The following is a 13,753-nucleotide window of genomic DNA, read 5'->3' as shown; positions in this document are numbered from 1 at the left end:
TTTTTTGTACCTCAGTTCTTTGCAGTTCTTTCTGGGGCATGAAGGATCATAGCAGGGAGAGTCACCCTTATTGGAGGTCATTTCTGGGCAGTGTGGCAAGGGTGTTTAGGGCTTTTGGGACTAGGATCCCTCATTGTCAGTGTTACTTTGGGCAGAGATTTCCCCCATCATAGTTATGAAATCAAGTAACAAGTGGAGAGTTGATTTTTGTGTCCCGACCAAATGTATGGTAAATGTGCACCGGCAGGTAGGGCTGGGTGTGGAACTTCCGTTTGCCTGCCTTCTAAGGAGTCAGGGTCTGTTGCTGCTTTGATGTTGACATAGGTTTCTAGGGAAGCTCATCTGCCATCCTCATTGAGCTTTGCCAAGGCCCTAGCAGCCGATGTGCTTTTCGAATAATTTGACGGTCATCTCTTGTACTCTGGAGCAGAGCTGGGGGAACACAGAGAGAAATGTGGCCTGTCTTTCTAGCCTGTTGGCATTTCTCAGTGCGTTTGGGAGACTGCCTCACCACCGTGCCTGCTTCTATAGAAGCATCTTTTCTATTTCATTTGTAGAACAAATTACAGACTATAATCATTTTGCGTGTGTGTGTGTGTGTGTGTGTGTGTGTGTGTGTGTATGTGTGTGTATGTGTATGAGCCTGGAGCTTGTGTGTCTCCTTACAATATAATTAAGTCCCATGGCTGGGGTCTCATGCTGTAGTTGTTAATGTTTTCCATTGTACCCTCACCCCCTGAGCCAGTAAGAGTGGCTAAGTGTGCTTAGCACTCTAGATTTTTCAGAATGAGGGCCGTGTGTGTGTGTGTGTGTGTGCGCGCGCGCTTCTTCTTCACTGGGCCCCTCTGGCCTTGGGATGTGGACTCCTGAGGATCTGGTGGAGATAGCAAATGATGTAAGGACAGTATGTTCTGGTCTCAAAGCTCTGTGACTTCTCCAGGCTTTTCTTCTTTTACAGTTGTCTAACTAGAGTTAAGTTACTTTCTCTGTGTTTTGTGTGGAGGCTCAACTCCCCAAGCTTTATGCTGGAAGGAGAGGCCTAGACATTTTTGAGGAGACATGACAGTCCACTTCTCCATGAGAAGGGCTCTCTGGGGTGCTAGATAGGAGTGAGTAGAGCTGAGTGGGTCAGACAATGGCTGAGCACGCTCAATCTCCTCTGTTCCTTTCTGAGTGGGGATGGCAGACAATTGAGGGGACCTTGAGCCTGCACCCTGGGCGTGAACCGAGTTCTTGCTGGAGATTGAGAGCTTAGTCAGTGCATTTGTTGGTTGTTGCCTGCTCGGAAGTGCTACCACAGGGGCTTCATATTCCAGTGCTGCCACAGCTGGGTGAAAGGTTCTGTGGAGGGATTACTTTATAATGGGTGACCTCATTTGTAAAACAGGATGTTCCGTCTCAGAGTGCGCATCAGCCAGGTGAAATAACACAGTGAAAGTACTTACTTGGAGACAGGTGCCCCTCCATCTTAGTCATCGCTGTGCCTGCTGCCTACTTGAGTGCTCACTCAAGAGGTTGCTGAGACTTGCCTACAGTGGCTGACTTCCCAGGTCCTCCTTTCTTCTATCCTGCAAAGCATCCGAGGCAACCATGTGCTACAAAAGAAGTGTTTGTGGTCCAGATTGACGAGTTGATCACCCTAGACTGAGAGAGTGGTGAGTTGGTGCCACAGGGCTTTCCTCTGACCCCCAACTGCTTCCTGGAAATGCAGAAGTCTTGATTAACAAGACAACACTCTTGGTGCCTGAATTGGACTTTTGCATCACTCTTGCTATCAAGTCAGAATCAGCACTTCCCCACTCCAGCTTTTCCTTTAAGTGGTATGTGGAGGGAAAACTCAAGACTGCACTAGTAAACTGGGTTCCTGCTGGCTGGTGAGTAGAGCTATGAATAACCCCTGAGTGAAGTGGGTGTGATTGGGATCCCAGCTGCCCATCTCAGGGGAACTAATATGCAGGAATAGGAGCAGAATAATGATAGCACAACACTGATATACTGCTTACTTTGTGCCAAGCCGCTCGTGGTAGTGTTCATCTGTGTACATTATATTTGCTTAATGTAGCGACCCCAGAGGCCTGTTATTGGCCTGTTTAGAAGATGAGAAAATGGGAGGCACAAGGGTTAGGAGCCCCCCCTCCCTGGAGTTCGAAGAGTGTGTGAGTGTGTGTAGGCAGCTAATTCGTTGCTATTATTCTCATGTCTGCTGGTGGTCAATAGTACCGCAGGCCCAAGCTCTTCTCTGTCTCTTTCCTATCTGACTTATGGTTTGATTTTAGACTGTTTTCAGGAGATCCCATGATGGAAGATCTGGAGGGAAGGTAAGGGAGTCAGAGGTATACAACCAGAGTCTAGGGCTCGTTTCTCACATTCCCTCACTGCACTATCCTAGGACTTCTTCCTGGATTGTGGGCTGTCCTGATCCTGACCCCTGACATACTTGTTGGGTCACCTTGACTTTTGCACTTGGTTTAGAACACATATCTTTTGACCTTTTCTTCAAGAGAAATTCAGACATACCATATAGGCCTGAGCCAAGGCACAGAATTGGTTCCAAGCTTGGCATGGATACCACGGACTTTGCAGTTCCTTCCAGGCCTTCTCTTGGAGCCTGTGGTTTTTTAGTAGAAAAGTCTATTTTCTGCCCCACTCCTACGGTTCTGAGTCCTTTGTTCTCCAGTGTCCTTGCTGCATAGAGGAGGGGACCTTTCACAGGAGACTCTCTTGGCTTCTGTGCACCTGCTGTGACAGCTCACTCTGCTGAGGTTCTGACAGCTTTCTGTCCCCTCTCTGCTTGGAGGGCTCAGGCCACCTCTCTTGACTTCCTTTACTTAGTCATGTACTTCAGATTTGCACATTCTGGGTTTATCTGTCCAGGTTTTCTGTGTGCTACACTTGTCTGCAAATGTCCTTGGCATCTCATGGCCCTGACCTGTGATGTTACCCAGCCTGCCTGACTGGTGGGAAGGTCTTTTATAGCTTCAGTTAGTTTTCACATCCAGTGAAGGTCTGATAAGCATGTGTCTGGGATATTTAGGGAGAGCCCATCTTAAATGAAACAAAACAAATATCAAACTCCACGAAAAACTCTATGCATATTTCAAAAACCAACACTTCACAGTTATGCCTCATCTTCCCAACCTGACCATGTTTCTAGAGGATAAGACCTAATTTCATTTCAGTTACTTGCCTTCCTGGGAAATTTTAGGTTGCTCTAAGAATTGAGAATTCTCCTACTCCGGTTCCAGTTGATTTTACCTGGAGGAGAGGGGCCTGCCTGCAGCCCTCTTCCTGGCTGCTGTGAGGAGAGAGGAGTGCCTTTAGTGTCCCTCCCACCCCCCACCCCCAGCTGCTGTGAGGGAGGAGAGGGGCCTGCCTGTAGCACCCCCTGACCCCCGCTGTTAGGAGGGAGAAGAGAGTTTAGATAATAAGGCGAAGTATGTGACCGGCCTTTGCTACTTTGTGGGTTCTTCTTTCATCCACCCTTTCACCCTCCAACAAATTAGCTATGAGAGAAAAAAGGATAGAGAAGAAAGGAAAGAGATCCCTGAATAAAGCCAGGGGTTGGAAAGGGGTGATGCTATTGTTAGACTACTTCCTGTTGATTAGGGGCATCAAGCTCTTTGGGGCAAGTTTGATCTTCACTGTCAGGAGATCTGATTTCTTGTTTCTTCCTCTTGCAGGAGTACTTAACAAACCAGGACCAACAGCAACAAACCACCCCGTCTCTCTCAGGGCCCTAGCATCTGTATATTCTCTGAAAAGTCCCCAGAATTCCAAATGTTAACACAATTGCAGAAACTGTCTGCAGCTGGGAAAATCATGCCCTTGCCAGAGCACGAGGCAAATCAAATCATAGATGCTTTGAAGCAGCCCCATATCCCCACACTTGGGATTAAAATGAAAACATATTCTTAACAATATTTCTGTGTTTTAAAGGATCCAAAATTGTCACTATAAAAGTAGAGTTGGAAAAGGGTACACCCCCAGTACCCTTTTTTCTGTAGGGGAGAACTAGAAAATACATTTAGTACTAGCTGCAGAAAGAGAGAAGGAGGGATTTGAAAAAAATCAAATCTTATTTCACCTGTTTGAAACTTGGGTTGTAGAGAGAAGGCATCAGTATGAAAAGGGTTCATTTTAGATTAAGAGAAGAGTATCCTAAGTAGAGCTTCTTGGTTGTTTTTGTTGTGTTTGTAATAAGGTCTCCTTGTGTAGCCCAGGCTGGCCTGGCCTTGCTGTATTGCCCAGGCTGGTGGAGAACGCCTGCTTAGCCATGAGTACTGGGATTATGGGTGTGTGACACTACTGGAAATTAATTTGTCCTGCTTAAGCTGGAACTGCACACACCTTCCTCTGCTGATTGTTTTTGACCCTAACACTGTCTGTCCCACCCTCCTGTCTCTGAGGGGAAACTTGGCCCACCCAGTGCCATGAACGAATTCAGGCTGTGGCTACCATGCTTGGGTCTTGTTTGATTCTAAAACAGTTATGTTCCTGGAACCCAAACCGAGTGGCTAGCCTGAGGATTGATTTTCCTCAGCACACTTGCCTGTACCATCTGCCATCTTTAGGATTTTGTCTACTTTGGCCTTGTGGCCTGTACAGGGGTGGGAGGTGGGGCTGAGTGTTTGACATACATGGATCTAGTGATGCACTTGGCTCTGGAAAACACAGGGGCCTGGCCAGGAACCTGCTTTACCTTGGTTGCCTAGCTGCTCATCTCTGATAGCTCCTGCTGCCAGATGTGGAGGCAGGGTTTGAGGGTGTGAGGGTGTGAGTTTGCCCATGGGATTCTTTTTACTTCATTCTACACTGTGATGGAGCATGAACGAGAGAATTGAATTATAAGTACTTCCAGTGCCCATCTCTGTATCTCTTCTCACTTCTGTACTAGTCTGAACATTCAGATTGTCAGTCTCATTGAGTTTTGACATTTAATACCATGTGTGGCCTCTCGTAGTTCAGTCACTACTTGAATTGAATTACATGCACATGGAAGTGGCCAGTGTCTCTTTCTGTTCCTCCTACAGCATGGGAAAGTAAAAATACATGCCCCACAGCAAACCCCGAAATACAGAGCTTGTGCCATGTCCTCATTTGACCACAAGGTGGTAGTGTGACACAGTGGGGAAGCTTGCATCCTGCTTACTGACTTGGGAGGTAGCTGTCTGCTTGATTCTTTGTGGGCTTCAGCTTGGGAAGCTGACTCTTTGAAGCCACTCTGAGAAGGTTCAGCCTCTAGCCTTCTCTTAGGCTTTGGGCATTAGGGTGGAAGGAATTGGAATTTGGCATCTGTCAAGCCTGATTCAGACCATAGCTGTCTTCTTAGCTTAGCCTTGGACAGGCTACTTCTCTGAAATGGTTCAGCATGACCACATCATAAAAGCATGTTAGCTTTATTGTTGAAGAGTCCTCTGCTTGCCTTTGGCTGTCTGATACCAGTTACCAGACTTCAGCTATCCCCTCGGCCCTCCCTGCTTATCTGCTCAGCCGAATTGACCTCATGTTTGTCAGTGCCCAGTCCTCACCTTATCACATGCCTGGATGCCTTCCTACTGCCTGCCTGTCTGGTTGCTCTCTGCCCTGTTTCCTCACCAGCTCAGCCTACAAAATGTTCAGAACTGTTGGAAGAGTGATGTATTGGCAAATCTGTGCGGGTCTGTGACGTAAGGATTTTGGCATCTGTGGCCTGCACTGGGCAGGCATGTCAGTAAAAATGATAGCTATTAGTACCGAGCACAGTTTAAGTCCTCATAGCGTATCTGTGAGCAAAAGCGGCTACTCCTTTGTACAAAGCAGAGGTGTGTTAGGATGACTTTGATTCCAGCAATGGAATTCTACTAAAAGAGTTTATGCAATCAGGAAATTATTCTTGTTTGTTGTTGTTGTTTTGTTTTGTTTTGGAGGCAGCGTCTCACATAGCTCAGACTTGCTTTGGATTAATTGGAACCAACATTGACCTTGAACTCTTGCTGTCTTGCCTGGTCTCCTAGTTGCTGGCATTGTAGGTGTGCCTGGCAGGAAATGGGATGTTTGGTGATGTTTCAGGGGGTTGCTGTTTTTCATTTGCTTCTCTCAGTGTACTACTCTGTAGCCTTAGGCCTGTCCTTTTACTGGCAGCATGGTGACAGTATGCTCCTACCTGCCAGGTGCAGGAGAGATAGTGTTTTTTTTTTTTCCCTGTGTGCTTTTTTTGTGATTGTCTCTCAGTAAATTGCCTTCAGAGTTCTTCTGGGCCATTTGGATCCTAGGCTTGTTCCTAAGCTAGCCAGTAGCAAAAGGATGGAAATCAGTGAGCTGATTTAGACCGAACAGAATCCAGCCTTATAGTCTGCTGAGGGTCCAGCTTTACTGCACGCACCTGGACACCTGGTCTAGGAAAGAAGCAGGGCTGGGAAGGCGGCCCACTGACTGAGTTGCACAGCTTACTCAAGACTGCAGATGTGGTAAACTCCAGGGCTCCGACCAGTACCTGGCTGACTCCAGAGGCCATCTACCTGAATCTGCTATAGGTTTTGGGTGATTTTGGTTTCTGTCCCTGCTGATTCTGGAATTTATCTCTTTTCTTGTAGTGGTTCTTTTCAGTCTGTCTCCATGGGACACTGTTTTCCAGTACTCGACTGCTGCCCATAGACTTCATGCTGTTAGCTGATAGGAGGCCTTGCTGCCTGTTGAGAATGAGAGTTGTCTCAGCCTTGCTGTCCAGGTTCTGGAGAGGTCAAGTTGAGTTTTGTGTTGAGTGGTTAAAGTTGCTGCAGAGTCATCTAGGGTCCTAGAGCAGGAGAGACTGGGGAAGATGCCACGGAAGTGGCCTTTACCTGGGAAATAACATTTGTCGTGTTGCTGGGAAAGCTGACATGTGGGCACAGGCCTCCGACAAGCCTGGGGCGGGGGTCGTTAGCCATTTTCTGTAGACTTGTGTCACTCAGGACTTGCTGGTCTTGCAGATGCTCCAGGACTGTCCTAAGGCTCGCAGAGAGGTGGAACTGCACTGGAGGGCCTCCCAGTGCCCGCACATTGTGCACATTGTGGATGTCTATGAGAACCTGTATGCTGGGAGGAAGTGTCTGCTGATTGTCATGGAGTGGTAAGCAGCCTGCTGGGTTCCGCCCCACCTATCCCCATGCCACACTGAGGTGCCTCCTGCCTCTGGGTACAGCCCACTGTGGATCTTGAAACTTGGAATACCAGTGTCCAACTTTCTTTGGGGGCAGTGGAGTGCGGTGCGGGGTGGGGGGGCATTTGCTGGTTGCCAGGTCTTTTACTGTGCCTTTTTTTCTAGTCTCGATGGTGGAGAGCTTTTCAGTCGGATCCAGGACCGAGGAGACCAGGCATTCACAGAAAGAGGTAGAGGGTCTGCTGTGGGGATAGCTTTGGGTGGACAGGGCAGTAGGCAACTGTAGATCCTTTGCAGGACCTGCTTACAGGAGAGGTCACAGATGCTGCCTTCTCAGGCTCACTTCTGGGAGTATCTCTCTTCCTCAGCTGTGGGCCAGCTTCTAGCTCCTTGTGTCTCTATGAGTTGATAGGAGACTGAGGCTGCATTGGCAGGCTGGTGTATAGAGCTTTCAGACTTCTAGCTTGTGTTTTTCTCTCTTCTCCTCAGAAGCATCAGAAATCATGAAGAGCATCGGTGAGGCCATCCAGTATTTGCACTCTATCAACATTGCTCATCGGGATGTTAAGGTACCACCTATTTATACCCCATGAGCTGTGAGGATGGATGGGACAGTGGGATTCCCCTTGCCTGGTTCCCTGGTTGCCTGGTTCCTTGGAGCAGGGTGGGTCTGTGGCCCAGTCTGTGGCCTGTGGGATTCTGGAACAGTGGGACCCACAAACTTAGTAATGAAGCCCTCTTTGGCTGCGCTCCAAAATAATGAGGTGGGTCTCCTCATCAGCATCTCACTGTCCCATACAGCTTTCTGAGGCAGCAAGGTACCTCACTCCATGCCCTCCTCCTTTGTTCTCACTCCGTCCTCATTGTGTACAGTGCAGAGGGACTGGATGGATGGGTGTTGGTTCCATAAGGGAATGCATAATCCTTCCACTTGGGTTTCTCAGCATTTCCGCAGGGTTGTTACTTACTCATCTCTCTCTCTCTCTCTCCAGCCTGAAAACCTCTTATATACTTCCAAAAGGCCCAATGCCATTCTGAAACTCACTGATTTTGGCTTTGCCAAGGAAACCACCAGTCACAATTCTCTGACCACTCCGTGTTACACACCATACTATGTGGGTGAGTTCAGGGGAGGCCCAGGGATTGAGTCTTTACCCAAGGCTCTGCCCCAGCCCCTTGTTCTGCTTGTCTCAGGAGACCATAGGTCCTAGGCATGTTGGGACCCTACCATAAGTAGACTGCCAGAGGTCAGCTGTGACCGAGGGTTATAGAAATAGTCTGCAGGGCTTAGGGCAGAATTGGGTGTCTGTGTTCTCTTCCTGAGGAGAGCCATAGTTTCTGTTACATTCTCTGTGGAGCCTGGGAATTCTGATTTTGTTCTGAAGTATCTGCGGACATAATAGAATGAACTCTCAAAGCATGTTTGTGGGCAGCATGCGACTGTAAGTTGTCAGCAGTTCAGCAGTATTTTCACCTCAGCTTCCAGCTGCAGGGTCCCTTCTCGGGGAGGGGCTTCTACTTAACCCCTCCTGCTCCAGCTGCTCTTCCGTCATGATGGGGTGAAGAACTCTGAAACGGGGTAGGTCTCAGGATTCAAAGAGCCAGGACAATCTACAGTGATCTTTGCTTTGCAGCTCCGGAAGTGCTGGGCCCAGAGAAGTATGACAAGTCCTGTGACATGTGGTCCTTGGGTGTCATCATGTATATTCTGTAAGTGGATTGGGGCGTGGGATGCAGTGCATTAGGGAGCTGGGGAAGCTTGTCCATCTACAGGACAAGAGGAAGAGGCAGGCATTAGGATTTCCCCTTTGGGTGGGGTATTCCCTGGGAATCCCCTGTACCACTCCTTCACTTGATGCTTAGTGGCTTCTGGTTCCTAAGTGGTGGTAGAAACTAGCTAATGGGCTAGGCCATTTAGTTGACATTCTTGGCACATTAGACTTCTGAGTTGTGCTGTGTCTTTATCAGCAGTTTCCTATTTTTCTATGACTATTACAAGAAGAGCCTGTTTCTCACCCAATTCTTGGTGCAGGGTTCCTAAATAACACCTACTTTGCCCTTCTGTTCCTTAGGCTCTGTGGGTATCCCCCCTTCTATTCCAATCATGGCCTTGCCATCTCTCCGGGCATGAAGACTCGTATTCGAATGGGCCAGTATGAATTTCCTAACCCAGAATGGTCAGAAGTATCAGAAGAAGGTAGGAACCAGCCTTCCGGGAGTGTGCGTGAATGTAGGTGTAGGTGTTTATCTCACATGGTGCCTGTGCTTCTTTTCCTTGGAATCTTTTGCTTCTGTGAAGGACCTGAGGCAGGGTCAGAGCTATCTGTGTAGGGCTTTTCCAGTGCTTTAGCATGTTGGTCCTTGGAGTCACTGCTTCTTGGGTAGCTGCCTCCATGTAGTCCCTTTTGAACTGATTAATGCAGGAGAGTGCAGAGAAAGTATAGCTCCTGAGCCATCCTTGTCCCCTGAGCTGTTCTGTCCCCTGGCTGTCCTGCCCCCTGAGCTGGCTGTCTCTGTCCGCCGAGCTGTCCAGTCCTCTGAGCTGTTGTGTCCTCTGCCTTCTCACCCCATAGTGAAGATGCTTATCCGGAATCTGCTGAAAACAGAGCCCACCCAGAGAATGACCATCACAGAATTTATGAACCACCCATGGATCATGGTAAGCTTTGTGGGCTGGGAACACCTGGGTGCAAGGGACTGTTGCTCAGTATGGTGTCTTCACCAGGACTTTACTGCCCCAGAGTGCCACTCGATCCCATTTCTCTCCTCAGCAATCTACGAAGGTCCCTCAGACTCCACTGCACACCAGCCGTGTCCTAAAGGAGGACAAGGAACGATGGGAGGATGTCAAGGTGAGGGGCACAACTGAGTGAGAGAGCTCAGGGAGGCAACGTAGACAAAGTCCCCAGCATGAGTGATGGCCGAAGACTGTTTGGGTCTGTCTACTTCATCCCAGTATCTCCACAGCAATAAAAAGACGACTGGGAGCCATTGCTTTCCCTGGCTTGTGGCAAAGTTGTGGCCAGACTCTACTGTCTCTTTCTCATGAGCCCTTCTCTCCCTGAAGCTCTAGTGTGACCGGAAAGGGCATCAGGTACTATCTCCTCAGTTTTCAGATGAGGGCATTAAATCCCCAGACAGGATGGCTGGACTAGGGCTCTTTCCCCTTTTGTGGGCTTGTCAGAGGGTTTCTGGGAGAATAGCTACACAGTGGCCAGCCTGTGCTGACCTAGTACTGGGGATGCTGCTATCAGCAGTGTGGACCCACAACTGGCCTGTCCTCACTGTGCCCTTTTCCCGCCTTGCCTGTGTGTCTCTCACTGCTTATATCTTTTTCTGCCCTCTTTGCCTGCTGCATAATCCCGACCCTGCTCCCAGGAGGAGATGACCAGTGCCTTGGCCACGATGCGTGTTGACTATGAACAGATCAAGATAAAGAAGATAGAAGATGCATCCAACCCTCTGCTTCTGAAGAGGCGGAAGAAAGCCCGTGCCGTTGAGGCTGCGGCCCTTGCTCACTGAGCCGCTGTGTCTCCCACCCCACTGGAGGACAAGCAATAACTACATGAATATATTTTTTAAACAAAGAGACACAAGTTGCCCACTGCTGCCTCCTGTTCTCCTGGGCTTCGTGGAGCCCAGAAATGCCTCCAGCGTAATTCTGCCTTTGGCTCTGGCCTCTCCAGAGATGGAGGCTGGAGGATGTGTGAGGAGGGGTGAGGTGCTCTTGAGCCCATGCTCCTTTTGCATTTTATCTGTAATTTGGCGTAGAATTTTTATGGAATCTTTTTTGTTGTCTTTTTCCTCACTCCTCAACCTTTCACCAGGTTTTCCCATCTGCAAATGCTGGGGCTTACCCAAGGGTGTTGTAGAGGTTGTTACAGAAAATGTCCCTGGGTTGTCCGTTCCATCTGTCCTCCCTGGCCTCCTACTATAACCTGAGGTTCCCAGGCGCTAGAATGTTGGAGCTCCAGGGAGAGGGGGAAGGAGCGGCCATTATTTGCCTTCTGCCGAGACCCTTAGCCATCACCAGTGTGCACAAGAGAGGGATATGTTTGTGTACATGTTTGTATGCCTGGGTCCACGCCAGTGACCAGGCTTGGGAAGGTCTAGGGAAGGCAGGGCTGCAGGGAATCCTGCTTAAACTGAGCCTGCCTAAACTCCTAGGTAGCATAGTCTAGATCTAGAGCCAGGTAGTCATAGCCTCTGTGTTAGCTGGGCAGGGGAGGCAGGGAGGGGTGCATGGGCACTGGGCAGCCATTAGGACTGGTCCCCTCAGGACACCTTTCCCTAAACTAGTGCTGGTTCTAGGTCTCTGAGGCACTGATCCACTGAGTAGCCTCTGCTTGCCCTTCTTGCCATTATTAACCCACTCTTGTTGAGTTCTCTGAAATTTTTAGTCATTTCTCAATGGCTGACTCTCTGCTCCCATGGGTGAGCCTGGGAAGGTTCTATGCCTGGAAAGGCATTTGCATTTCATGCATCTCCCCTGATCTCTAGGGTACCTGCCGACCTCCCTTTGGCAAGGGCAGGACCACAAGTGGTCTTCCTGAATTTCCACCACGTGGCCTGGTGGGTGGGACAGTCTTCGCACCAAAGATGTATTGACTCTGTCTCTGCCCACTAGCCACCTTACCCTCTAACTACTCCGCCTGGGTGGGGGCTCCCCAGGATTGAGGAGGAGCAGGTGGGGAAGAGTCTTTGTGCCATGGTCCCCCATGCCCCTCCTACTGGAGGAGGGGTGGCTCCCTCAGGGGTTGGTGGAGGAGGGGCTCCTGGGCATCTCTGGGCCTTGGGGCAGGGCCCAGATGTCTGCAGCTCCTCCCTTGTCTTTGATGGTGTGTTCAGCACTCAGACTGTTGTAAACTGTTGTTTTGTATGAGCAAAATTGTCTTTACTAAACAAATTTAATAGTTAAAAGTTTTTCATTTTCTTCCTTCCTGGGGCGCAGGCCTGTGACCACTTACTTACCTCACTCTTCCAGCCTGTGGATAAGGGGTTTTCTGTGATGGGTAGCAGAGCCCTATGCCCTGGGTGTGGGGGTTGGGGGAGAAGAGGGCCTTCTGGATGGATGAGCATGGGATCAGCCCCTCTTTGTTGAGGGCCTGTGACAATGAGCTGATCTCCCTTGGAGCCTGTGATGAAGGGTTCTAATCTTATGACTAGGAAAATAGGGTGGCATAGTACCTTAGAATTCCAGGAGGGGGCAGTACAGGTCAGGGAGAAACAAAAGTGCCTTGAGTTATGCAGTGACCCAGCCTCCAAAGAAACCCTGTGATGAACTGAGTTTCCTTGGCAGAGCCTAGCGTAGAAGCTGGTTTGCTGACTCTACTGCTTTTGTTTCCAGTCCCGGGAGAAAGGCAGGGGCAGCATGACTAGTTAGCTTGGCTTTGTGAGTTTACAAACCCTGAAGGGGAGGCACCGTGCCTATAGTCACACAGCTGTTGGTTTGGGTTAGAACCCAGGTTCTTGGGGCCTGGAGTGTTCTGTCTTCTACCAGCCTTCTCTCTGGAAGATGCACTTGCCTGATAGCCTAGCCATCAAAGGGATCTTGTCTCTGCTGCTCAACCTAAGAGCATTCACCTTGAGCACTGCTGAGAATCACCCAGCAGGTATTTCTGCTTTTAAAGAACTCTGCCTGCACTTCTAAGGGACCCAGAGTGATGGGTCCAGGGTGGGGGAGGAAGGAGGGCTGTAGAAGGAAAGTTGTCAGAAGCCTGCCATCTTTGTGGCAGGCTTGAGCGGGTCCCTGTTGTGGCTGTGATAAATGCAGTGGCACGGACATGGATGTCACTTGCTGGTTATGTGGGTGAGAAGCGTGCTAGGGCCTCAGTGTACTTTTAGGGCTCTGCAGGGCCATACTCTGTTTTGCCTCATTCCTTGGCTTGGGTCCCCACTCTCTGTCTTTGATGCCAGCCACTTTATACCTCTCCTATCCTTGTGTTGTCACCTCCCTGACAACACAGCCTAAGGGACTTCCCTGAGGAAATGATTTCCCTGAGATTGGGCTAGTCCAGGTAGCCTATTGCTTAAAGCCTTCACCTTGCTCCCATATGCAAAGTCCTTTATGCTACGGACAATGACATATATACTAGACCAGAACAGAGTGTGTTTCTTTGGGAGGTAGTGTTCTGCCACAGAGGACTGTCTTACAGCTTCCTCATCTTAGGGCACCAGTACTAATCAACCCTGCGTTTTGCCTCCTTCTCAGTCCATCTTACAAGGTCTAATGTTAGCTTCTAAGGAAAATGACTAAAAAAGGTCTGGCCATGCCTCTGTCCTGCTCTCTTCTCCCTCTCCCCATGGTCCTCAGATTCCCTACCACTAACTGCAGGGTGTTTTTTGTGTTTGTTTGTTTGTTTGGTTTTGGAATTTCTGTGTGACTGTTAATATATGGAATATATTTAGAGATATCCATGGATGCCTGAAGAGGGTGTCAGATCCCTTGAAGCTGGGTTACAAGTGATTGTGAGCCATTGGATGTGGGTCAGCTGGAATAGAGGAAACAGTCTGTTGGCCCTGGTACGTGCTCTGTAGCCCTTCTTTGTCCAACTCAGCCAACCCGTGATGATATTATGAGGTTGGGGGTAGTAAACAGGCTGGGTATATTTCTCAAAGATATCAAGGGGGAATTCT

General features: G+C 49.2%; 1 protein-coding gene across 1 annotated transcript in view; it reads left to right on the top strand.

The window, feature by feature from the left end:
- Mapkapk2 (MAPK activated protein kinase 2) overlaps positions 1-12,037 on the top strand; it is a 42,963-nt gene extending 30,926 nt beyond the window's left edge. The window contains exons 2-10 of the mRNA XM_055602516.1: positions 6,948-7,087; positions 7,283-7,347; positions 7,607-7,686; positions 8,110-8,236; positions 8,752-8,827; positions 9,190-9,314; positions 9,691-9,776; positions 9,889-9,969; positions 10,496-12,037. Of these exons, the coding sequence (XP_055458491.1) occupies positions 6,948-7,087; positions 7,283-7,347; positions 7,607-7,686; positions 8,110-8,236; positions 8,752-8,827; positions 9,190-9,314; positions 9,691-9,776; positions 9,889-9,969; positions 10,496-10,639 (924 nt within the window). The 3' untranslated portion in view covers positions 10,640-12,037. The remainder of the gene's footprint in view (positions 1-6,947; positions 7,088-7,282; positions 7,348-7,606; positions 7,687-8,109; positions 8,237-8,751; positions 8,828-9,189; positions 9,315-9,690; positions 9,777-9,888; positions 9,970-10,495) is intronic.
- Positions 12,038-13,753: the final 1,716 nt, after the last annotated feature.

The sequence above is a fragment of the Psammomys obesus genome, unplaced genomic scaffold (genome assembly GCF_907164565.1).
Source record: "Psammomys obesus unplaced genomic scaffold, mPsaObe1.curated_primary_1811, whole genome shotgun sequence".
Lineage (NCBI taxonomy): Eukaryota > Metazoa > Chordata > Mammalia > Rodentia > Muridae > Psammomys > Psammomys obesus.
This window is presented reverse-complemented; position numbering and strand designations above follow the sequence as displayed.